Consider the following 25162-nt stretch of genomic DNA (forward strand, 5'->3'; position numbering starts at 1 on the left):
TCATGTAATGGGCAGCACATACCCAGTTTACATAGCACAATGTGCTGCCAATGACACCGAGTTTTTTGCTGTCATAAAGAATCTGATCAACCTGGCACTTTATTAGTTCATCATGTTAGCGTTGGCTTTCGTGGGTAGATATGAAACAAGCATCCCTATGATTGCTCATTTGTGAATTATTTGCTAGTCTAAATGCATTATTTTCTCTTTATAGAGATTCTTTCACTTGGGAAGACCACTTTAGGAGACTGCTGATTCCTTAAGAATCTTTAATTACAGTAATTGGGTGCGTACAGATGCACCTAGCAGGGGTCCTCCAATATAGGTCCAGAATGCAGTAGTCTATAAGCTAATGAGAGATGCTACCAGGCAAAAAGCTGAAGTAACCCATTTTAAATTTATACCACCATAGACGTGTACCATTTCTGATTCCACTGCATGTTGTCACAGATGGGACACTGCATATACAGATTGATAAAAACATGAACCAGAATGTGAGTCAGTAAAACAGAACTAAACTGTTTAGAAAAATGTATGTTAACTATATTTCAAAGCTCATCGTACATGACCACCAGTAACTTATTTACTGTCTTCTTTTCAGTTCTCATCCAGGCCTTTTCTCCCTTATCTAGAACAGTTGACCTCAAGAAAGGAGTTAAAGGTTATAGGGTCAAAGTCTTTTCCTCCTTGGGTCTTGCTGCTCGCTGAGAGAAGGGTGGCTGGAAAATAGATGTTTTAAAAGTGAGGTTGAGGGTCACTGTTTAATTCGGTTACAGAACAGCTGGTTTGAGTTTTTCTTCAACTCCAACCTCCCTCCCCCTATCTAAAAATCTACTGAAAAAAAGCCAAATATTCAGAAGGCGTTGGTAATGCAAAATATCTGCTTGTAAAATCTTTGAAGCAATATTTAAATTTTGTGTTTTCTGTGCACATTTTGATTCAATATTTGTAGACATTTCATGCTACTTTTAGGAAACACTAAAATCTGAACTCACTGTTTTTGTAAAGAAGTCAAATCCTACATTACAGATAGTGATAGTGATTTTACATAGAAGCGAAATAAAATGTACAATAAATATATATTCTGCATTAATGGATACGAGAATACAAGTGTATTAAGAATGAATTTAGTGTTAATGTCATGGTTGTAATCTCCAATTGAAAGACATCAGACAGTGGTGGCCCTTTGTTTTGGGCTTAGTGTTAATATCAATGAATGGGATTGCTGTATACAGTATATTGCATGATTCATTTCTCCAGGAAAACAAAGAATATGCCCTAGAAAATAATAAAATTTCCCACTTCTTCTGATGTTAGTCCATAATTTTATATCCCATCATACCATAAAAGGATAACCCAGTCCTTGTTGCTGTTCCTTTCTATACTTACCGTGTTTCATCAAAAATTAGCCCTACCCTGAAAATAAGCTCTAGCAGGAGTTTTCAGCAAGGCTTAAATATAAGAACTACTTTGAAAATAAGTCCTAGTCGTGGTTCAATAATGAAGTGTCCATGCAGCTAAAAAAGTTAAAGAATACTGCAGGACACTTCATTGTAGAAAGCAGACATCCCCCAAAAGAAAGAAGAGAGAAGACCCCGCAATCATACTCACCAGACAATGACTGGGAGCAGTGGAATGCATAAAGGACCTGCGGCACAACGCACACCCACACATCAGATCACACACACACATGAGATCGCACACATGCACGCATATGAAATCGCACACACAATCACACATCAGATTGCACAGACACACTCACCACATCCAGCGATATCAATTGCTTCTGGCCAGCATAAGGACTTGGGATGCTGTGCAGTGGAGTCCCAGGACCTGCAGGTAGAACACATGGAGGACCCAGCGGTGGAACACATCAAAGAGACAAGAGAGCAGAGAGTTCCCTGCTGACTGGAAGCAAGTGGTATCACCGGATGTGGTGAGAGTGTGCACGCATGATTTATGTTCAATCTCATGAGTGTGTGTATGAGTGTGTGTGTGATTTGATATGTGAGTATCGGCCAGAAGGAGGGGAGGACAGCCTGTAGCATACCTGCTGGCAGCACCCGCCAACGATCGCAGAAGGACCTGTGAGCTACGCAGACGCCCGGGTTCTGGTACATATCACGATCCTGGGAAGGGGATCTGCATTATTTGGGGGGTGTAAACTTTCCCCCAACCATGTTTCCTCAAGAATAAGCTCTACCCCGAAAATAAGTCCTAGAGCTTTTGTCGGGGAAAAAAATATGTGACAGAATATTATTTTCGGGGAAACATGGTAGTAAAAGAGAAGAGCTGTTGTACTATTACCATTATCTTCCAACTAGAGACTGAACATGACCACAATGGGGTCCTGAGCAGGTTTATAAAGACCATAGAAAAGAAGGTTTAGGCTAATCCAAATTTGGCTCTAAAGATTAAACTCATGAATAAAGTATTTTGCAAGGCTGGATTTAAAGTAATGGTTTGTTAGCTTTTTTTTCCAATTTATGTAAAATGTAGATAGATAAGTTGTTTAATTTGTTTTGTCTAATTAAACAACCTTCAAACAAAGTTTTGGGAGAGACATGAGTGCATTAAGGATCCAAATCAGGCCTAAAGCATTTGAATTTTCTTGGATTTCCATAATAGTTATTGTAATGGGAGCTTAGTTTCACAAAATTGGGTGATGGGAAAATATTATATAGTAAAATGTACATTAAACATTTTGGAAATAGTTTACTTAAAGAATACCTCCTGTCTGTGGCTGCCCGTCTTATTCATGAAAACAGTGGGCAGTCACAGACAGATGATTTTACTAAATATAACTTATTAACTCAAATGTCCTAATGCCAAGCTAAGTGAACAAGTTTCATCAAAGGTCACGTCTAAACTTCAGAGTTATGGGATTCCGTCTTGAAGAATGAGATACCAAAACTTCACAGCTCCCCTCAGAGTGCAGGCACAAAATTTATTAAGCACTTATTGAGCGATAGGTGCAACGGTTGCAATTACACCCTCTCTGTGGAGCCCAGAGGGCCCAAAAGATCCCATTGGCCAAAATTAAAATACTAATACTATTAAATGTCTGGGATAGTTGGGAGCCCTGTTGGAGATTTTGCATTGGGGCCAACGAGCTTCAAGGTACACCACTGGTAACATCACTAGAGCTTTTACCAATAGGTAACTGCTTTGTAAATGATGCAAAGGAGCTACTTTATTTCAAAATGTGAGATCTTCTATTAAGGCTAGGGCCATATAACCATAGATTCTCTTATTCGAGAGAATTGGGTCCATTATACTAGTGACACTCCGCTCTGGTAAGAGTTTGATCAGTGTCAGCTTAGTGTGATCTGATCCTCTCAGATGATAGAATAGGAGCCCACAATTTCTCCATTGTATAAGCCCACAGAATGGCATCCGGGTGCGGTTTGATGTTTTCCACGCACCCATTAACTTGAGTGGGTGAGTATCCGATTGCAGACGAAATCGCAGCTCACTGTGATTTTTTTTTTCTTTTGCCCAATCAATCTAAGAAGAAAAATAACCACTGATCGGCACTGCCACATAATATATTATTGGTCGGGGTGCTATCCAATAAAATGTTGTACTTCACGTGTCCTATATATGTATATATATATATATATATATATATATATATATATATATATATATATATATATATAGTGATGTCAGCGCAGCCCTAACAGTGAGGGGGCTGTAAAGGATTTTAGGATTTTGCTCTGCGTGAAAATAGTTTGTAATTCAAGGAAGAAAACCAGCATCCATATTTAATCAATAGAATTTAAAAAATACTCAGGCCGGTCTACGCATTTCGAGGTAAAATGCTTTTAATTGTTCTGCAACAAGTTTTTATTAAGAAGATTTGCTGATGTTGGTTTTCTTCCTTGAATTTAAGAGAGGAATGGATGCTTTTCTTGATAGCAAAAGTATAGAAGGTTATAAATAGCATAATCTTACAGGTAGATAGAAGAGCGACCAAGGTTATTAGAGGAATGGGTGGGCTGCAATACCAAGACAGGTTATTAAACTTGGGGTTATTTAGTTTGGAAAAACAAAGGCTTAGGGGGGATCTAATCACAATGTATAAACATATGAGGGGACAGTACAGAGACCTTTCCAAAGATCTTCTTACACCTAGGCCTGCGACTGGAACACGGGAGTATCCGCTACGTCTTGAGGAAAGAAGGTTTAATCATAATCACAGACGAGGATTCTTTACTGTACGAGCAGTGAGACTATGGAACTCTCTGCCGCATGATGTTGTAATGAGTGATTCACTACTAACATTTAAGCAGAGCCTGGATGCCTTTCTTGAAAAATTTTATATTATCAGTTATGTATATTAGATTTTATGACAGGGTATTGATCCAGGGAACTAGTCTGATTGCCGTATGTGGAGTCAGGAAGGAATTTTTTTCCCCATTGGAGCTTATTTGACACATTGGGGTTTTTTTGCCTTCTTCTGGATTAACATGTTAGGCTACGGGTTGAACTAGATGGACTTAGAGTCTCCCTTCAACCTTAAAAAACTATGAAACTATGAAACTATAATTACTGCTGCACTGGAACCGGCCTGTTTTTGTATGTGCATTGCGCCGTTCGAGATATCCCAATCCTTTTATGATGAGCTGATGCTTTTCTTTTTCATTTTGGTTATACCAGAACTTTGGACCTGAGTCTTGCTAGAAAGTTGACTCATTTACCCTGGTATTAATGAAGGTTCTTAGCATTTTTGCTGTTATGCATTATTTAGTAATATACAGGTGAGGGGCAAACTTTTAACATTTTATGACCTAATTTCTTTGCTTGTTTGTTCCACATTTTTAATAAACAAAAAATATTTAACAGGCTTGATAACTGATATCAAACTCCGTTGAATATGAGATTTTTGTTGTCTAAGCTGTTGTGATATCTGAGAATTGAGTGTGTCATTTGCAATTGTTGGCTCTCTCGGCATGCCTGGATGCTAGGCATTCCTTGGTTTCCTGTATGTGGAATGTCAACAGAAGGTTTTATTGTCAGTTATTCCACAATAGCATTCGATCGCAAAACCCCAAATTCACATTCATCGAGCACTGTAAGGAGCTCTGTAACACAAGCATTTGGCCGAGGATTTGTAAATAAACACCTTAATGATCGCGCCTGTGAGCTTCTATACAATCATGTGAACCTTAGTACAAATTAATGAGAATTTCTTCCAGTAAATTGCTCTAATTATAATTCACGTACTTTTTTTAAAAAAGATTAGTAACAAGGCTCTTTTGTGTAGGCAGCACAAGTAGCAAATACCTTTAAGCCTAAAAAAAAGAGTTTGTCTGATCTGCTTCTTTCAGATTTCATATTTTCAGAATCTGAACACTCTTATTTTTTTTTTTTAACCAAGGCAAAATAAATAAAACTCACAAGTCTCAAATAAATGGAAAACTAGTAACAGATTTTTTTGGTGTACACTGTTCAGAAACATTGGCCCCAGGCTGTGTTAGTGTGTGGCTCAACAGCAATCAGAGGTCATAATTTCATTGGCGGTTTCCATCGGGTTTAATTTTTGTAGCATGTTACATTACTGAAAATGTCTGGTTTCAGTTAAGCTAAGTACTGGCTGTGTCAGCTTTAAACAGTACGATATTTAAAGTACCTTAAAAAGTAAGGAGACCGTTATGAAGTGCATTTACTAATTGTTCTTAGCAGCTTAGAAAATATTGAGAATGAGTTGGAGGTCAGTAAAAAGTAATGACAGCTAACGTTTTGGAAGGCACTTAAAGCATAAAGTGGTTATTTTACAAGGCCACCACCTACAGCTTTAAAAGACATGAAATAACATTTCAAAATGGAGATATTAATTGTCAACTTATTTGTGTTAAGTGGCAGACACAATTAATGTTCATTATGTCTGTCTTTATGCAGGAATGCGACCAAGTTCATATAGACGATGTATCGTCAGATGACAATGGACAAGATCTGAGGTACGTTTATGATTTTTGGAATACATTTAGGTCCCCCTGTGATCATTATTATTAGAAAATAAAACTAGCTATGAGACATTGTCTAAAAATTGTTTGTGTTTTGTATTTGGATCCCACATCTAATAGGCATTAAAGTTAATGGGTATGTTCTCCATAGCATCATGGCCTAACTTATCAAGACTAGAATTGAGCGCGGTTCGCGGTTCGTGGTTCTCCAGTTCGCGGTTCGAGTGATTTTGGGGGCTGTTCTAGATCGAACTAGAACTCGAGCTTTTTGCTAAAGCTCGATAGTTCTAGTTACGTTCGAGAACGGTTCTAGCAGCAAAAAGCCAAGCTAATTACTAGCTGGCTTTCCGCTGTAATAGTGTCAGTCACTCTGTGACTGACACTATTATGAAATTTCAGCGTATAGTGTGTGGGAACAGCGCATTCAAATCACTGCTGCTGGGATAATGGCTGGGTGTCAGTCACTGCTGGCATAGCTCCTGTCTCCAATACTGCTGTGTACGCTCTACACACAGCGCTATACAGAATAGGGATAGAAGTTTCTATTAGCCCTTGTAAGGGCTAATAACAGCAGGCTCAGAGCCATAGGTGACAGCCAGGTCCGTGGAAACAGATTTTAACAGCTACAGATAACAGCATCTGTGTAGCTAAGGTCAGGGACTTCCTCGCTGCATTTCCCGATTAGGAGGGATAGAAAGTTCGGCTTCCTTTCCTGTACACTGACCCACAACCCTGCCACTGTACCCTCCTGCGCTTTGCACACTCAAGCTCATTGTTACTAAGCCATTATACTAGCAAACACTGAGTAAACTTAGTGGCATCCTAAAAGTGGCTGTTGGACTTCCATTAGTGTCCCACTGGTGCAAAGCTATTTGCAGCACCACTGCATTGCACACTCAAACTCATTGTTGCTAAGCCATTATACCAGCAAACACTGAGTAAACTTAGTGGCATCCTAAAAGTGGCTGTTGAACTTCCATTATTGTCCAACTGGTGCAAAGCTATTTGCAGCACCACTGCATTGCACACTCAAACTCATTGTTACTAAGCCATTATACTAGCAAACTATGCTGCCAGTTTAAGGGCCGTAGTTGCATTGTCAGGGATAGTTATTGTTGTTTATTCTGCTGTTAATAAAGATAGACCACCACTGCAATCTACACCACCTCTCAATTTTTACTACCACATTTTAAGTGCACAATCTTGTCGCAATCAAAATGAGTGGAAAAATGACAGATGCTGGTGGAAAGGGGAAGAGGCGTGTTGGAAAAGGAAAAAAAAGGTTTGTCCGTCTGGAAGGTGGCAAAGCTCCATTAACATCTGCTGAAGATAGACCATCTTCCAGCAAAAAAAAGATGTCTACTACTTACCGTGGACAACCCGATGTGCTCCCTTTTTTACGGACACGAACAACAGGAACAAAGGTAGATGATGGCCAAAAAAAGAAAATGCTTGAATGGATCTCAAGTTGTCCAACAAGTGCCCCCTCCGCCACCTCAACTACCGCATCCAAAAAACACCAGTCCTCTGAGTTGTCATCCCAATCCCACTTGCTTTCTCCCAGCTCTGAAGTCTCCATCTGCCCTGCACAGTATGGTGGAACTAAGATGGCTGAGTCTGCAGAGCTGTTCAGTCACACTATAGCCTGGGAATCAGAGGTCTGCTCCCAAGCTACAGTGAGTACAGATCAGGAAATGGTCTGCAGTGATGCCCAGAACCTTTGTGACTCTGATTCAGGCCGTGAGGACCAAGTTTCTGAGCATAATGTTGACCCTTATTCACAAACTGTAACACCTGTTGTTATAGACAATGAGGAACATACTGATGGCGATGAGATGCAGATACCAGATTGGGATGACAACTTAAATATTGGTTCACGTCAGGAAAAGGCTCGGTCTGAGGGTGAGGGGAGTGCAAAAACAACGCTTGATGAGGAAGTTCTAGATCCCACCTACTGTCAACCCACAGTCAGGCACTCGAGGAGGTCAACAGAGGCGGTGGAGGAGGATGCTACTGACGACGAAGTTACCTTGTGCCTTCCTGGACAGAGGAGTAGTACTGGTAGCACGTCTACAACTGCATCTTCAGCCACCACTTTGCCTCTGAGCACTAGTCGGGGGGGCTCAGCAGGTCGCATGTCCTCTAAGCCTTGCTTAGCCTGGACCTTTTTTGACATAGAAAAAGATTGCCCAAATCATGTAATACGTAAAATTTGTCATGATTCTGTTAGTAGAGGGCAAAACCTCAGGAGTTTGACAACTTCTTCCATGAATCGTCACATGAATAAATATCATATGTCCCAGTGGGAAGCTCACCGTGCTGCAATGCAGTCTAGCGGAGAGAACCATCCACCGCCTGCACCTTCAAGTGCATCCGCACGCTCTTCATCTTCTAGGACTATGGGGACAGCTGTCACATCTGGTTTTCCACTCACAACTTCCACCAGTGTAACCGCAACAGGCAGTTTGCTTGGTAGGTCGTCATTTGGTTTGGAAGGGGAAACAAGGGCGTGTGTACAGCTCTCTCAGACATCGATGACATCAACGTTGGATGAAGGCAACATCATGTCTACGCCTGCACTTTCCTCACAAACCTGCATTTTTTTCACGGACACCCTACTCACCACCGTCTACACACAGCAGCCAAATCTCTGTCCCTCAGATGTGGAAAAATAAAAGGCCATTTCCCACGACCCATGACAAAGCTAAGAGTTTGACTTTATCCCTCTGTAAGCTCTTGGCTACCGAAATGCTGCCTTTCTGCCTGGTGGACACACAGGATTTTAGAGACCTTATGTCTGTCACTGTGCCCCAGTACCAGATGCCCAGTCGCCACTACTTCTCTAAGAAAGGTGTGCCAGCGCTACACCAGCATGTCGCACACAACATCACCGCTTCCTTAAGAAACTCTGTGTGCGAATGGGTGCATTTTACCACCGATACTTGGACCAGTAAGCATGGACGGACAGGGACGTTACATGTCGCTGACTGGGCACTGGGTATCTATGCTGATAGATGGTGAAGGGTCTGCTGCACAAGTCTTGCCGTCCCCACAACTTGTGTGTCAATCCTCTGTCTGTCCAAGTTCCGCCACTGCTTCTGCTTCCTCCACCTCGTCTGGGTCCTCCACCTCCGCTCCAAGCCTGCCTGGTCAGGCCACCAGCGTTCTAACTGCGCAGAAGCAATCACGCACCCCTCATTACTATGCTGGCAGCAGAGCGCAACGGCATCAGGTGGTCTTTAGCTTGACATGTCTTGGGAATAAGAGTCACACAGCTGAAGAGTTGTGGTCAGCTCTGCGGTCTGAGTTTAATAAATGGTTGTCTCCACTCAACCTGCAGCCTGGTAAGGCCGTGTGCGACAATGCTGCAAACCTGGGTGCGGCCCTTCGCCTGGGCAAGGTGACACGTGTGCCTTGTATGGCTAACATGTTGAACCTTGTTGTCCAGCAATTTTTAACACACTATCCCGGCCTAGATGGCCTTCTGAACAGGGCACGAAAACTGTCTGCTCACTTTCGCCGTTCAACCACCGCTGCTGAGTGACTTGCATCGCTCCAGAAATCTTTCGGCCTGCCGGTTCATCACCTGAAATGCGATGTGCCGACACGTTGGAATTCGACTCTCCACATGTTACAGCGACTGTGGCAGCACCGTCGAGCCCTGGTGCAATACGTCATGACGTATAGCCTGGGCCAAAGAGATGCAGAGGTGGGGCAGATCACCCTGATGGAGTGGTCTCAGATCAAGGACCTATGCACCCTTCTGCACAGTTTCGACATGGTGACGAATATGTTTAGCACTGACAATGCCATTATCAGCATGACAATTCCAGTCATTTACATGCTGGAACACACGCTAAACACTATTCGGAGTCAGGGGGTGGGACAACAGGAAGGGGAGGAACTACAGAAGGATTCATATGCACAAGACACAACAACATCACCAAGGCCCAGACGTTCATCGTCACCAACGCAGCAGGCATGGGACCATGGGGGACAGGGATCAACAAGGGGGCATAGTAGCAGGCGAAATGTTGAGGAAAGTGCAGGGGAACATGAAGAAATGGAGGACAAACTGTCCATGGACATGGAAGACTCAACGGATGAGGGAGACCTTGGTCAAATTTCTGTTGAAATAGGTTGGGGGGAGATGTCAGAGGAAGAAAGAACGGTTAGCACCTCTATGCCACAAACACAGCGTGGACTTGGTCCGCATGGCTACGCAAGACACATGAGCGCCTTCTTGCTGCACTACCTCCAACATGACCCTCGTATTGTCAAAATTAGAAGTGATGATGAGTACTGGCTTGCCACACTATTAGATCCCCGGTACAAGTCCAAATTTTGTGACATAATTCCAGCAATAGAAAAGGACGCACGTATGCAGGAGTATCAGCAGAAGCTGTTACTCGATCTTAGCTCGGCTTTTCCACCAAACAACAGTGGTGCAGGGAGTGAATCTCCCAGTTGTAACTTGACAAACATGGGACGGTCTCGTCATCTTCAACAGTCTACCCGTACCAGTAGCACCGTATCTGGTGCTGGTAGCAGCAATTTTATTGAATCTTTTCATAATTTTTTTAGACCATCCTTTGCAAGGCCACCAGAGACAACAAGTCTGACACATAGTCAATGGCTGGAGAGGATGATACAGGAGTATCTCCAAATGAACATCGATGCCATGACTTTGCAAATGGAGCCTTGCTCATTTTGGGCTTCAAATCTTGTAAAATGGCCAGAGCTCTCCACTTACGCCTTGGAGATGTTGTCGTGTTCAGCTGCCAGCGTTGTCTCTGAACGTGTCTTCAGTGCTCCTGGGTGTGTGCTGACAGATAAGCACATGTGTCTGTCCAGTGACAATGTTGACAGACTAACGTTCATCAAAATGAACAAATCATGGATCCACAAGGAATTTACTACCCCTGTGTCATCCTGGGGAGAGTAAATGCTTGGGGATTTTGAATGTGCTTGATGCAAATCTACCTGTAAAGTGTACAACTGGGGCACAAGTGCTGCCACTGAAGGGGTGGGTGTGTGTGGGGCCCAATTTTTGGAAAAAAGGGAGACTCCGCTTGGAGTAACCCTTGCTTACATTGTTTTTAAAAATGATCCAAGATGAACAGAGCTGGGATCAGAAAAGACTTAGCTACCTACCCCGGGGTCATCCTGGGGACGGTTAAGGATGGCGTATTTTTGAATGTGCTTGATGCAAATCTACCTGTGAAGTGTACAACTGGGGCACAAGTGCTGCCACTGAAGGGGTGGGTGTGTGTGTGTGGCCCAATTTTTGGAAAAAAGGGAGACTCCGCTTAGAGTAACCCTTGCTTGCTGTGTTTTTAAAAAGGAGCCAAGATGAACAAGTCATGGTTCAGGAAAGACTTTGCTACCTACCCCGGGGTTATCCTGGGGACGGTTAAGGATGGCGTATTTTTGAATGTGCTTGATGCAAATCTATCTGTGAAGTGTAAAACTGGGGCACAAGTGCTGCCTCTGAAGGCGTGGGTGTCTGTGTGGCCCAATTTTTGGAAAAAAGGGAGACTCCGCTTAGAGTAACCCTTGCTTGCTGTGTTTTTAAAAAGGAGCCAAGATGAACAAGTCATGTTTCAGCAAAGACTTTGCTACCTACCCCAGTGCCATCCTGGGGACGGTTAAGGATGGCGTATTTTTGAATGTGCTTGATGCAAATCTACCTGTGAAGTGTACAACTGGGGCACAAGTGCTGCCACTGAAGGGGTGGGTGTGTGTGTGGCCCAATTTTTGGAAAAAAGGGAGACTCCACTTAGAGTAACCCTTGCTTGCTGTGTTTTTAAAAAGGAGCCAAGATGAACAAGTCATGGTTCAGCAAAGACTTTGCTACCTACCCCGGGGTCATCCTGGGGACGGTTAAGTATGGCATATTTTTGAATGTGCTTGATGCAAATCTATCTGTGAAGTGTACAACTGGGGCACAAGTGCTGCCTCTGAAGGCGTGGGTGTCTGTGTGGCCCAATTTTTGGAAAAAAGGGAGACTCCGCTTAGAGTAACCCTTGCTTGCTGTGTTTTTAAAAAGGAGCCAAGATGAACAAGTCATGTTTCAGCAAAGACTTTGCTACCTACCCCAGTGCCATCCTGGGGGACGGTTAAGGATGGCGTATTTTTGAATGTGCTTGATGCAAATCTACCTGTGAAGTGTACAACTGGGGCACAAGTGCTGCCACTGAAGGGGTGGGTGTGTGTGGGGCCCAATTTTTGGAAAAAAGGGAGACTCCGCTTGGAGTAACCCTTGCTTACATTGTTTTTAAAAATAATCCAAGATGAACAGAGCTGGGATCAGGAAAGACTTAGCTACCTACCCCGGTGTCATCCTGGGGACGGTTAAGGATGGCGTATTTTTGAATGTGCTTGATGCAAATCTATCTGTGAAGTGTACAACTGGGGCACAAGTGCTGCCTCTGAAGGCGTGGGTGTCTGTGTGGCCCAATTTTTGGAAAAAAGGGAGACTCCGCTTAGAGTAACCCTTGCTTGCTGTGTTTTTAAAAAGGAGCCAAGATGAACAAGTCATGTTTCAGCAAAGACTTTGCTACCTACCCCTGTGCCATCCTGGGGACGGTTAAGGATGGCGTATTTTTGAATGTGCTTGATGCAAATCTACCTGTGAAGTGTACAACTGGGGCACAAGTGCTGCCACTGAAGGGGTGGGTGTGTGTGTGGCCCAATTTTTGGAAAAAAGGGAGACTCCACTTAGAGTAACCCTTGCTTGCTGTGTTTTTAAAAAGGAGCCAAGATGAACAAGTCATGGTTCAGCAAAGACTTTGCTACCTACCCCGGGGTCATCCTGGGGACGGTTAAGTATGGCATATTTTTGAATGTGCTTGATGTAAATCTACCTGTGAAGTGTACAACTGGGGCACAAGTGCTGCCACTGAAGGGGTGGGTGTGTGTGGGGCCCAATTTTTGTAAAAAAGGGAGACTCCACTTGGAGTAACCCTTTCTTACATTGTTTTTAAAAATGATCCAAGATGAACAGAGCTGGGATCAGGAAAGACTTAGCTACCTACCCCGGGGTCATCCTGGGGACGGTTAAGGATGGCGTATTTTTGAATGTGCTTGATGCAAATCTATCTGTGAAGTGTACGACTGGGGCACAAGTGCTGCCACTGAAGGGGTGGGTGTCTGTGTGGCCCAATTTTTGGAACAAAGGGAGACTCCACTTGGAGTTACCTTGCGGGGTTTTACATGATTTTAGAAGGGCATGCCATGTCTATATCTGTGTCTCCTCCTCTTTTTCCTTGTCCAGCTCTTTTGTTTTCGCATGAGTATATGTCCTTGTCACTTTCCCATGTGTTTGTGTTGTGTTGTGAGTTGTTTGTCACCTTTTGGACACCTTTGAGGGTTTTTTCTAGGTGGTTAGCCGAACCGGTTCGCCGAACCGAACTCGAACGAGACCTCCGTTCGGCGAACTGAACTCGAGCCGAACCACGACCGGTTCGCTCATCTCTAATCAAGACTGATTAAAGTCACCACTATTTCCTACTACAAAAAATTAACATAGTTACAAACAGAGAAGTCAATGTCTGACCATTGTCTGCATATTCCATTGTTTAATATTCTGTACATACAAATTGTATCCAGCCTGTCTGTTATCTGATACTTAACCCGTTAATGACTATGGGCCATACTGGTTCGTCTTAAGCCAAATAGACTAATCACCTATGGGAGAGTAATGGTGATTCCTGCACATGTCAGCTGACTTGCACAGCTGACATGTGTGCATTGCAGGCACGGGTAGAACCATAAGCCTCCCGTGCCTGTTAAGCCCTTAAATCACACTGTCAAAATGTGACAGATTAATTTAAATGACCGTCGTGGTAAATGTTTACTCAAACGGCTCCTTTGGTAGCACCGTGACGTGATCACTGTGAGCCGATGGTTGCCATGGTAGCACAGGGTCATTTGATCACTCCTGTAGCTCATATGACTTGCTTCCTCTTTTAGCCAGCCGAGTGCTGCCTGTTACAAGACATGAGCATTTCAGCTGATCAGAGCTGTATAGCTGTGATCAACAGAATGAATGAGCAATTAGACTGCTGATCCTTATAGTCCCCTAGTGGGACTAGTAAAATAAAATAAGTAAAGAAAAGGTTTTAAAAATAAAAAAATTAAAAAACAAAAGTTTAAATCACCCCAGTGATAAGAGAAAAAATGGTACCATTAAAAACGTCAGCTCAAGATGCAAAAAAAAATTAGAACGCTACGGGTCGTGAAAAATGGAGCAAAAAGTGTGTCACTTTTTTTGGACAAATTTCAGATTTTTTTTAACCCCTTAGATAAAAGTAAACCTATACATGTTTGGTGTCTACGAATTTGTACAAACCTGGGCATCACACTGACACATTAGTGTTACCATATAGTTAACACAGTGAATAAAATATCCCAAAAACAATCATGCAATCACACTTTTTTTGCTATTTTTTCGCACTTGGATTTTTCTTGCAATTTTCCAGTACACTATATGGTAAAAATTATGGTTTCTTTTAAAGTACAACTTATCCTGCAAAAAACAAGCCCCCATGTGGCAAGATTGAAGGAAAAATAAAAAAGTTAAGGCTCTCGGAAGAAGGGGAGCAAAAAGTGTCCACAAAACTAATTTGGGTATGACTTTATTGGTAAAAGAACCCTACTCGTATCTTACAACTGACGTGCACCTCCAACAGAAATGCTATTCCAGTCTTTGCCATGCCTAGTTCCACAATGGTTCCACCTAAATTGGCAGAGCTGGCAGAAAATGTGTAAAAATTGCAACATTTCTGCACAAAAGTGGCAGCATTTTCACACAACTTTGTGTTGTGCAAAAATCCTGTGATATACTGTATTAATATACAAAATATTGATCAAAGATTTTCTTCATGTTTAACAAGTTTATTCTTCCACTAATTTAGCACATATAATTTCGGGACAGATGGCTTTCCAGCAGCAGCAACTAGTGCAAATCTCTGCCTTGCAACGGGGGTCCGCGGTGGTGTAGACTGGATGAGAAAATTAGCTTTTCGTTATAGAAGAGTAAAAGAAATCTACAACACCTATAAAAATAATGTTGGAGGTAAGTACATAGATTGTCATCTTAAGGAAGACATGACATTTTTTTCTGATGTTCTAAGATAGATCATTTATCCTTGTCAGTGAACTAACAGTAAAGGCTGCTATCGTTAAAGGTTTCTGGCTATTTTATCATAATGATTTTTAACCAGATGATTATTTGTTCAGAGGCTGATGAACCGTGAACCCATTTCTATTTAATATGTTTGGCCACAATTAGACTTGTGCTTTACTGTCTGATTTAGACAATGGCTTTGTTCCACAACACTACAGCTACTGAACAAATGTTTCTAAAATTATTATCATATGTACAACTTTACAATGAATGAAAATTGATTGAAGAGTTTGCCTAATAAGACACTAAAGTGGGCTTTACATGTTACGATATCGTTAATGAATTATCGTCGGGGTCACGTTGTTTGTGACGCACATCCGGCATCATTAACGATATTACAGTGTGTGACACTTATGTGCGACCTAAAACGATCGCAAAAGCGGCAAAAATCGTTTGCCGTGGAGAGGTCGTCCTAAAACAAAAAATCGTTTTCTTCTAATTAGCGATGTTGTTCCTCATTCCTGCTGCAGCACACATCACTGTGTGTGTGACACCGCACGAGCGACAAACATCTCCTTACCTCCCTCCACCGGCAATGCGGAAGGAAGGAGGTGGGCGGAATATTTACATCCCACTCATCTCTGCCCTTCCGCTTCTATTGGACAGCTGCCGTGTGACGTCGCTGTGACGCCGCACGACATGTAAGTCCTTGTGACGGGGGTAAGCGAGGTTCTGTGCGACGGGCAGCAATTTGCCCATGTCGCACAACCAACGGGGGTGGGTACGATCGCTTGAGATCTTGCAAGCGAGATCGCAGCGTGTAAAGCCCCCTTAATACTTCAATCTGAGATTTACTCAACAGTTTGATTGATCCCCGTGGGTATGGATCCCAAGATCATTGACACTAAGCTGATTTTAGTGGGCACTAATAACAAAACATTGATAGCCATTTTCTTGAATGGCTGTCCATGTGATAGATGGACAGCTGAAATGTCAGTGCAGGAGACATTGCTTGACAGTGGCTCCCTAATCTGACGCATAGAGTGGTCGTTTGAATGTCCATAGGCTATAATGTTACATATGAATACATTTTTTTAAAATGGGACTACCTCTTTATGTAAAAGTTAAACGGGTTGTTCAGTACTTTTACAGTGATGGCTTATCCTTAAGATAAGTCCTCAATATCTGATCGGCCAGGTCTGACACCCGGCAACCATGCCGATCAGCTGTTGTCAGTCCCGACGGCAGCAGCAGGCAGCCAGAAATGCTCAGTTCCAGAGCTGCTACACCTTCTATTAATGGCTGCGGCTGGGAACAGCACATCCGCTTCTTAATGATCTGAATAGGAAGCAGAGGTGTAGTACTCTGCCACGGCCACTATCAGGAGACAAAGCAGCTCCGGAACTGAGCATTTCTGGCTGCCTGGCGCTGCAGGGACCAAGAACGGCTGATCAGCGGTGTGTCGGGTGTTGGACCCCGTCCGATCAGACATTGTTGACCTATTCTAAAGTGGCTTTACACGCAACGACATCGGTAATGAGATGTCGTTGGGGTCATGGAATTCGTGACGGACATCCGGCCTTGTTAGCGATGTCGTTGCGTGTGATACACAGGAACGACTGTTAACGATCAAAATTACTCACCTAATCGTTGATCGCGGACATGTCGTTCCTTTCCCATCTATCGTTGCTGTTGCAGGACGCAGGTTGTTCGTCATTCCTGCAGCAGCACACATCACTATGTGTGACACCGCAGGAACGAGGAACATCACCATACCTGCGGCCGCCCGTGATGAGGAAGGAAGGAGGAGGGCGGGATGTTACAGCTGCTCATCTCCGCTTCTATTGGGTGGTCACTTAGTGATGCCGCTGTGACACCACACGTACCGCCCCCTTAGAAAGGAGGCGGTTCGCCGGCCACAGCGACGTCACTAGGCAGGTAAGTGTGTGTGATGGGTCCTAGCAATGTTGTTCGCCACGGGCAGCGATTTTCCCGTGATGTGCAAACGACGGGGGTGGGTGCTTTCACCAGCGACATCGATGTCGCCATGTGTAAAGCCCGCTTAAGGATAAGCCATCAATAAAAGCATGGGACAACTTCTTTAAGCACTTTTTTTTTTTATAGAATTTTCCTCTATTCCTTTTTATTATATGTTAAATTCATAGGAACAGTTGTTCTGCATAAACAGAATTCTTTGCCTATTTGCAGGTTTGCTTGGCCCAGCAAAGAGGGAAGCCTGGTTACAGCTAAGGGCTGAGATTGAATCCCTGACAGATTCATGGTTAACTCTTGCACTGAAAGCCCTTACATTAATTCACTCCAGGTAACGTCATTTTTCTAAATACACACAACCAATGGAGAAATGTCTGTGACAAATATAAAAATGTATTTTTATTAAATATAATGATTTATTTCCTTTGTTTGCTGTCTACAGGACAAACTGTGTTAATATACTAGTCACAACTACTCAACTTATACCAGCACTAGCAAAAGTCTTGTTATATGGGTTAGGAGTTGTGTTTCCAATTGAAAATATTTATAGTGCAACTAAAATCGGTGAGTACAGTATGACGTATGATGCAAATATTTATTCTGTACAAGCTCACTTGAACACAGTTATATATAGATATAATCAATATTAAAAGTTATTACTACAGTTAATAATTTTTTTAACATAATACCATAATATATAATAATAATCATATATTATATTGTATTATATTAAAAGTTAATTGTTTTTTTTAATATAATAAATTAACAATATAATATTTAATCATATATTATGATGATTATTATTATTATTAATAACAATAATAATAATAATAATAATAATAATAGTGGCAGTAGTATTACTATTAGTATTATTTATACATGTAAAAAATATATATTTGTATCGTGTTAGCCAGTAGAGATAAAAAAAAGTTTGTTTAAAAGAACTGAAGTCCTCAGTAGTTGATACCTTTTAATGGCTAACTGAAAAGATGGTAATAATAGCAAGCTTTCGAGACTACTCAGGTCTCTTGAGCTTGATGAAGAGACCTGCGTAGTCCCGAAATCTTGCTATTACTACCATCTTTTCAGTTAGCCATTAAAAGGTATCAACCACTGAGGACTCTTGGTTCTTTTTATTAATATTATTATTATTATTATTATTATTATTATTATTATTATTATATTTAAAGGTATTCAAATTTTTAGTATTATATGTAATATATTATACAGTAGTACATTATATTATTATATTAAAAATTAATTGTGTTTTTTATTATTATTATTATTATATTAAAAGTGAAATGCTTTTTTTAATATATCATATTACTTATCAATACCTGTCCTTACTTTTTAAATGTTTTATATTACGGAGTTAGATTGAAAAATTTCCTGTTTGCTATAGAATGATAGAAACAAATTAACCCTAATAACTTAGCTCATATCACATAATGCACTACATTTCTTATTGCTGTATATATGATTTATAGAAAAAATGAACCCTCAGGGCAACACAAGGCATCAGCATAATGTCACGACACACGGCATGACGTCACGTTTTTCTTGCAGCTGTTTTACACAGGGAACTTTGGTGCTAATTTACCTCTGTGGAATTCTGCAGTAAAAAGTTTCCACAGCAATTTGTTACTTATGTGTAATAGCCTAATTTTTATAGATATTTCTTCTGACACAAAAAAATGAATAATTGTTCACAACTTACTTTGTATTGAATTTATATGCAAAAATCTGAAGTCAAAAGAACTATAAAAACAAAAGTAAATTATCATTTTTTATTATAGTTGTTTTGGCCTCGTATTTTTGCACAGTTTTTGTTCATTAATAGTATACCTAGATATTGAATTGAAATTTTATTCTGAAGATTTGTATAAAAGAAGAGGATTTTTGCGCTTATCCTCTAGGAGCTATAAGTAATGCTGCTGCAAAAACACCAAAGACAAAATAACATTAACAAATGGAGGTTAAAATACCTGTATAAACTGCACTATATACAGTATAAAGTGCTAGTGCCTATATGCCCTTCGAGCATGTGTAGTCAGTATTGGTCAAAGTGTAGCAAGTAATATCAATAATAATAATAATAAGAAGAAGAAGAATTCCATCTTACTTTAAATCATAGATCCCTTCGTTCCATAAAAAAAAATAGATGAACAGGTGGATAAGTCGGCATGCCTGTTGCTACGGGTGCTTGCTCAAAGCGAGTAGTTCAGGGTTCCCTACATGTTTTGAAGCACTGCGGACTTCTTCGTCTGCTTTTCCCTGCTGCAGAAGCTCGCAATACTTCAAATCTCGTGTGAGGATTTGTGATCCCTAGCAGCCACCATACATCACCCCTAGTACTGACTCATCATCTTGTTGGTATATCTGAGGACACCGATTCTCAAGTGTCACAGTTTCGGCATCATGGGGAGCACATACCCTGGGGCCTAACATGCTGGATAGACCTGTTTGGCTTAACCCTTACATCTGTGGTCCAACTCTCCACCGGGTACCCTGGACTACTGGCTTTGAGCTCGCGACCATAGGAACAGGCATGCTATTCACCTTTTCCATTTCTGGTGGAACTAAGGAATCTATGTATTAAAGTAATCTACAAACATTATTATATGTATTTTATCTTACTTCCTACAGTTTGGCAATATTGACTGCACAGGCCCGTGGGGCATATATTGCAGTATCACTTTATATATAGTGCAATTTATACAGGTATTGTAGCCTCCATTTTTTAACGTTCTGTTCTGCTTTGTGTTTTTGTAGCAGCATCACTTATAGGTGCAAGCATTTTATTTTAGACCCCCTCATTGGGTCTATTAATAATCTTTCCAATGTTGATTTTATTTTCATCTGTAATACAACTAAAGACGCTTGTATATTTGAATATTAACTCCATATCTACTATACATTAGCATATTTTGTCTTCCGTCTCTCTGGCTATATATTTAGTAATCATTGAAGTTTTTTATCTTACAAACACAATAGGGAATAAGTGCAAAAAAACTCTGTTTTATATACTTGTTCATTTATTGTTTATGCACTATTAACAGGGATGCTTTTTGCTTTTTTTGTTGTTGTCTCCCTATTTAGAGATATCAATTGTCTCTATTCAGGGCGCTGGTGCTACCTATGTTTGTATTTTCTTATTTTGAAGATTGCTGGTTCTCATCTGAATCATATACACACTTGCTTATACAGTAAATATATATATATATATATATATATATATATATATATATATATAGTTTAGTTTAATAAATTAGATAATAAACATATAATTCAATGTGATTTTTTTTTTAATATTTCCTTTTTTTGCACAGGTAAAGAAAGCTGCTTTGAAAGGATAGTTCAGAGGTTTGGAAGGAAAGTAGTCTATGTCGTAGTTGGTGATGGTGTAGAGGAAGAACAAGGAGCCAAAAAGGTAACTGAGATATTAATATGGTTTTCTTTTTACATTTCCGAGTATTACATGTTTGCATGTGACCCAATGTTATAAACAATCTAATACATTTATTTAATTCTCAGATATGCCCTTTTGTCTCCTTTACAAAGATGTTCAATTTATATTATATAATATTATCATATTATATTTCATATTACATTTTAATATATTATAATTATTAGTAATATGTGTGAATTTTTTCTTCGTCAAAAGCAGCTCTAAGGTGGTCTCTAAGCACCTTTTTTTCCCAGGCTAATATCCTTATATCAGTTGTTCTTATTCATAAACCATTCTGTGTCTCTTTGTACTTGGAGTGCAGATTCTCTCTTTGATGGGGCAGCACTACCGGAGTGTATTTGTTTTCGAGCACCTGGCATTATGCATTGTTACAACCGTTGCAATCTCGCTTCCACAAAGTCGTTAAGGCCGGGGCCACACGGGGGACTAATGCGATCCTTGCATGACACTCGGCTCTCGCTGGCAGCACAGCGGGAGCCGAGTGTCATGTGAGTGTCACTGCAACTGAAGTCCGATCACGTGATCAGAACTCAACTGCGGGGGGCGGGCCGGCACTGAGAAGAGGAGGGCCAGTGCTGTAGAGGGGAGGGATTTATCTTCCTCTCTCCTCTGTTGCCGACTATTGCCATTCTTGCCCTGCACTCGCGGTACACCGATGTACTGCAAGTGCAGTGCAATTTTTCTCTCACCACATACACTTGAATGGGTGTGAGAGAAACCAAGAACGAATTTCTCGGTCCGATTAGGGCTGAGAAAATAATCGCTCATGGGTGCTGACACACAGGCTAATATTGGTCCAAGTGGAATGTGATGTTTTATTGCATTCCACTCGCTCCGATTTTCATGCCGTGTGTCTTAGGCCTAAGGGTTTCATTCTATTTGTTCTGTGGCATTTCCTGAGTTAATCCTCTCTTGTGGCATCATAGGAGCAGTGAGAAATGCTGACACAGCAAAGATGAATGCTGAAGTCTTGGGTGAAGCACTCTGCTGCAGATGTCACAATGCAGATCATCAAGTGTCCATATTTCCTTGCTAGAGAACAAGTACACTGAATCATGGCAAGTAGACTGAGGAGAGGCAGGAATTTAAATGGCACTTTAGGGCTACTTTTACCAGGAAAAGAAAAAGCCAAATCTACTGGTGAAGTCAATCTGAAACATTATTAAATTTAGATATGGGACACAATTAGTAAAACATTAAACCTTAGTTACTCTTTAACCCCTTCACCCCCGGCCACTAAAACACCCTAATGACCGGGCCATTTTTTGCAATTCTGACCAGTGTCACTTTGACAGGTTATAACTCTGGAACGCTTCAACGGATCCTGGCGATTCTGAGATTGTTTTTTCGTGACATATTGTACTTCATGTCAGTGGTAAATTTAGGCCGATATTTTTTGCGTTTATTTGTGAAAATTTAGGAAATTGTCAGAAAATTTGGAAAATTTCGCAATTTTCAAACTTTGAAAATTTATGGCCATAAATCTGAGAGCTATGTCACACAAAATAGTTACTAAATAACATTTCCCACTTGTCAACTTTACACCAGCGCAATTTTCGAAAGAAATTTTTTTTTCGTTAGGAAGTTAGAAGGGGTCAAAGTTCATCAGCAATTTCTAATTTTTCCAACAAAATTTACAAAATATTTTTTTTAGGGACCACATCACATTTGAAGTGCCTTTGAGAGGCCGAGGTGACAGAAAATACCCAAAAGTGACCCCATTCTAAAAACTGCACCCCTCATACTGCTCAAAACCACATCCAAGAAGTTTATTTACCCTTTAGGTGCGTCACAGGAACCAAAGCAATGTGGAAGGAAAAAATGAAAATTTTACTTTTTAACACAAAAATGTAACTTTAGCCATAAAATTTTCATTTTTACAAGGGAGAAAAGAGAAAGTGCACCCTACAATTTATTATGCATTTTCTCCTGAGTACGCTGATACCCCATATGGGGTAAAAATCAATTGTTTGGGTGCACGGCAGAGGTCGAAAGGCAAGGAGCGCCATTTGAATTTTTGAACACAAAATTAGCTGCACTCATTAGCGGACGCCATGTCGGGTTTGAAGACCCCCTGAGGTGCCTAAACAATGGAGCTCCCCCACAAGTGACCCCATTTTGGAAACTAGAGCCCTCAAATATTTTTTCTAGATGTTTGATGAGCACTTTGAACACCTGGGGGCTTCACAGAAGTTTATAACGTTGAGCCGTGAAAAGAAAAAAAATTTTTTTTACCACAAAACTGTTGCTTCAACTAGGTAGCTTTTTTTTCACAAGGGTATCGGTAAAAAATGCAACATAAAATGTATTGTCCATTTTCTCCTGAGTACGCAGATACCTCATATGTGGTGGAAATCAAATGTTTGGACACACGGCAGTGCTCGGAAGGCAAGGAGCGCCATTTGAATTTTTGAACGCAAAATTAGCTGCACTAATTAGCGGACGCCATGTCGGGTTTGAAGACCCCCTGAGGTGCCTAAACAATGGAGCTCCCCCACAAGTGACCCCATTTTGGAAACTAGAGCCCTCAAATATTTTTTCTAGATGTTTGATGAGCACTTTGAACACCTGGGGGCTTCACAGAAGTTTATAACGTTGAGCCGTGAAAAGAAAAAAAAATTTTTTTACCACAAAACTGTTGCTTCAATTAGGTAGCTTTTTTTTTCACAAGGGTATCGGGAAAAAATGCAACATAAAATGTATTGTCCATTTTCTCCTGAGTACGCAGATACCTCATATGTGGTGGAAATCAAATGTTTGGACACACGGCAGTGCTCGGAAGGCAAGGAGCGCCATTTGAATGCAAAATTAGCTGCACTCATTAGCGGACGCCATGTCAGGTTTGAAGACCCCCTGAGGGGCCTAAACAATGGAGCTCCCCCACAAGTGACCCCATTTTGGAAATTAGAGCCCTCAAATATTTTTTCTAGATGTTTGGTGAGCACTTTGAACACCTGGGGGCTTCACAGAAGTTTATAACGTTGAGCCGTGAAAAGAAAAAAACATTTTTTTACCACAAAACTGTTGCTTCAACTAGGTAGCTTTTTTTCACAAGGGTATCGGGAAAAAATGCAACATAAAATGTATTGTCCATTTTCTCCTGAGTACGCAGATACCTCATATGTGGTGGAAAGTAATTGTTGGGCGCATGGCGGGGCTCAGAAGAGAAGGGCACCATTTGACAGCAAAATTGATTGGAATCATTAGCGGACGCCATATCACGTTTTTAGACCCCCCCCCATGGTGCCTAAACAGTGGAGCTCCCCCACAAATTACCCCATTTTGGAACTAGACCCCTCAAGGAATTTATCTAGATGTTTAGTGAGCCCCTTGTACCCCCAGGGGCTCCACTGAAAGTTGATAACGTTGAACCGTGAAAATTATTCATTTTTTTTTAAAAAAAATTTTTTAAATTTTTGCAGCAACAAAGTAGTTTTTTTTTTTCTCTTTTTACAACGGTATCAGGAAAAAATGCACCATAAAACGTATGGTGCAATTTTTCCCGAGTACGCAGATACCTCACATGTGGTGGAAATCAATTGTTTGGGCGCATGGCGGGGCTCAGAAGACAAGGAACGCCATTTGACTTTTCAAACGCACAGACGCAGTGCACTGATCGGCCGCTGCAGGAGGCACGGTCGGATGAGATACAAAAAGCGCTGGGGATACGAAAAAAAAAAAAGTCACGCCAAAAATTGAGCAGGGATGTTGATCCGCGCTCAGCGGGACGCACGGACAGATGCGATACTTTTTTTTCCGTATCCCCGACGCTTTTTGTATTGCATCAGTCCGTGCGTCCCGCCGAGCGCTGATCAGGGATGCACATAACGGATCGGCATCCCTGCTCAATTTTTGGCGTGACTTTTTTTTCCGTATCCCCGATGCTTTTTGTCACGCCAAAAATTGAGCAGGGATGCCGATCCGTTATGTGCATCCCTGATCAGCGCTCGGCGGGACGCACGGACAGATGCAATACAAAAAGCGTCGGGAATACGGGAAAAAAAGTCCCGCCGAAAACTGACCACGGATGCAGATACGTTATCTGCATCCCTGATCAGCGCTCGGCGGGACGCACGGACGCATGAGGTGTAAGAATTGACAGGGGATAGAGGAAAAAAAGAAAAAAAAAAAAAGTTATACTCACATTACCCAGAGGATTTGCAGGAGGAACAGCTTTGCAGCAGCCAGCAGGCAGGAAGTTGGACAGCTCAGCAGAAGACCCAGGAAGAAGGACCCAGCGATGGAGGCAGATGTGATCGGCCGGTGAAGACAGGTAAGAGGACGTCGGGGGGACAGCAGAGGGGGAGGGGGAGAGCAGAGGGGGAGAGGGACAGCAGAGGGGGACAGCAGAGGGGGAGGGGGAGAGCAGAGGAGGGGGATACCGGAGGAGCTGCAGAATAGAGATCACGGGGGAGGCCGGCAGACTGGGATATCTGGGGGCAGACCAGGATGTCGGGGGGCAGATCGGGAATGCTGGGGGCAGATCGGGAATGCTGGGGGCAGATCGGGATGTCTGGGGGCAGATCGGGATGTCTGGGGGCAGACCGGGATGTCTGGGGGCAGACCGGGATGTCTGGGGGGGCAGATCGGGATGTCGGAGGA

At 41.8% G+C, this 25162-nt stretch overlaps 1 protein-coding gene across 7 annotated transcripts in view; it reads left to right on the forward strand.

The window, feature by feature from the left end:
• Positions 1-25162, forward strand: part of EYA1 (EYA transcriptional coactivator and phosphatase 1) — a 227883-nt gene that overhangs the window by 197089 nt on the left and 5632 nt on the right. For all 7 annotated transcript variants that reach the window (XM_075353182.1, XM_075353181.1, XM_075353184.1 and 4 more), the window contains 5 exons: positions 5905-5963; positions 14888-15048; positions 17308-17422; positions 17534-17655; positions 20421-20521. In XM_075353182.1, the coding sequence (XP_075209297.1) occupies positions 5905-5963; positions 14888-15048; positions 17308-17422; positions 17534-17655; positions 20421-20521 (558 nt within the window). The remainder of the gene's footprint in view (positions 1-5904; positions 5964-14887; positions 15049-17307; positions 17423-17533; positions 17656-20420; positions 20522-25162) is intronic.

This window comes from Anomaloglossus baeobatrachus, chromosome 6, assembly GCF_048569485.1.
Source record: "Anomaloglossus baeobatrachus isolate aAnoBae1 chromosome 6, aAnoBae1.hap1, whole genome shotgun sequence".
NCBI classification, from domain to species: domain Eukaryota; kingdom Metazoa; phylum Chordata; class Amphibia; order Anura; family Aromobatidae; genus Anomaloglossus; species Anomaloglossus baeobatrachus.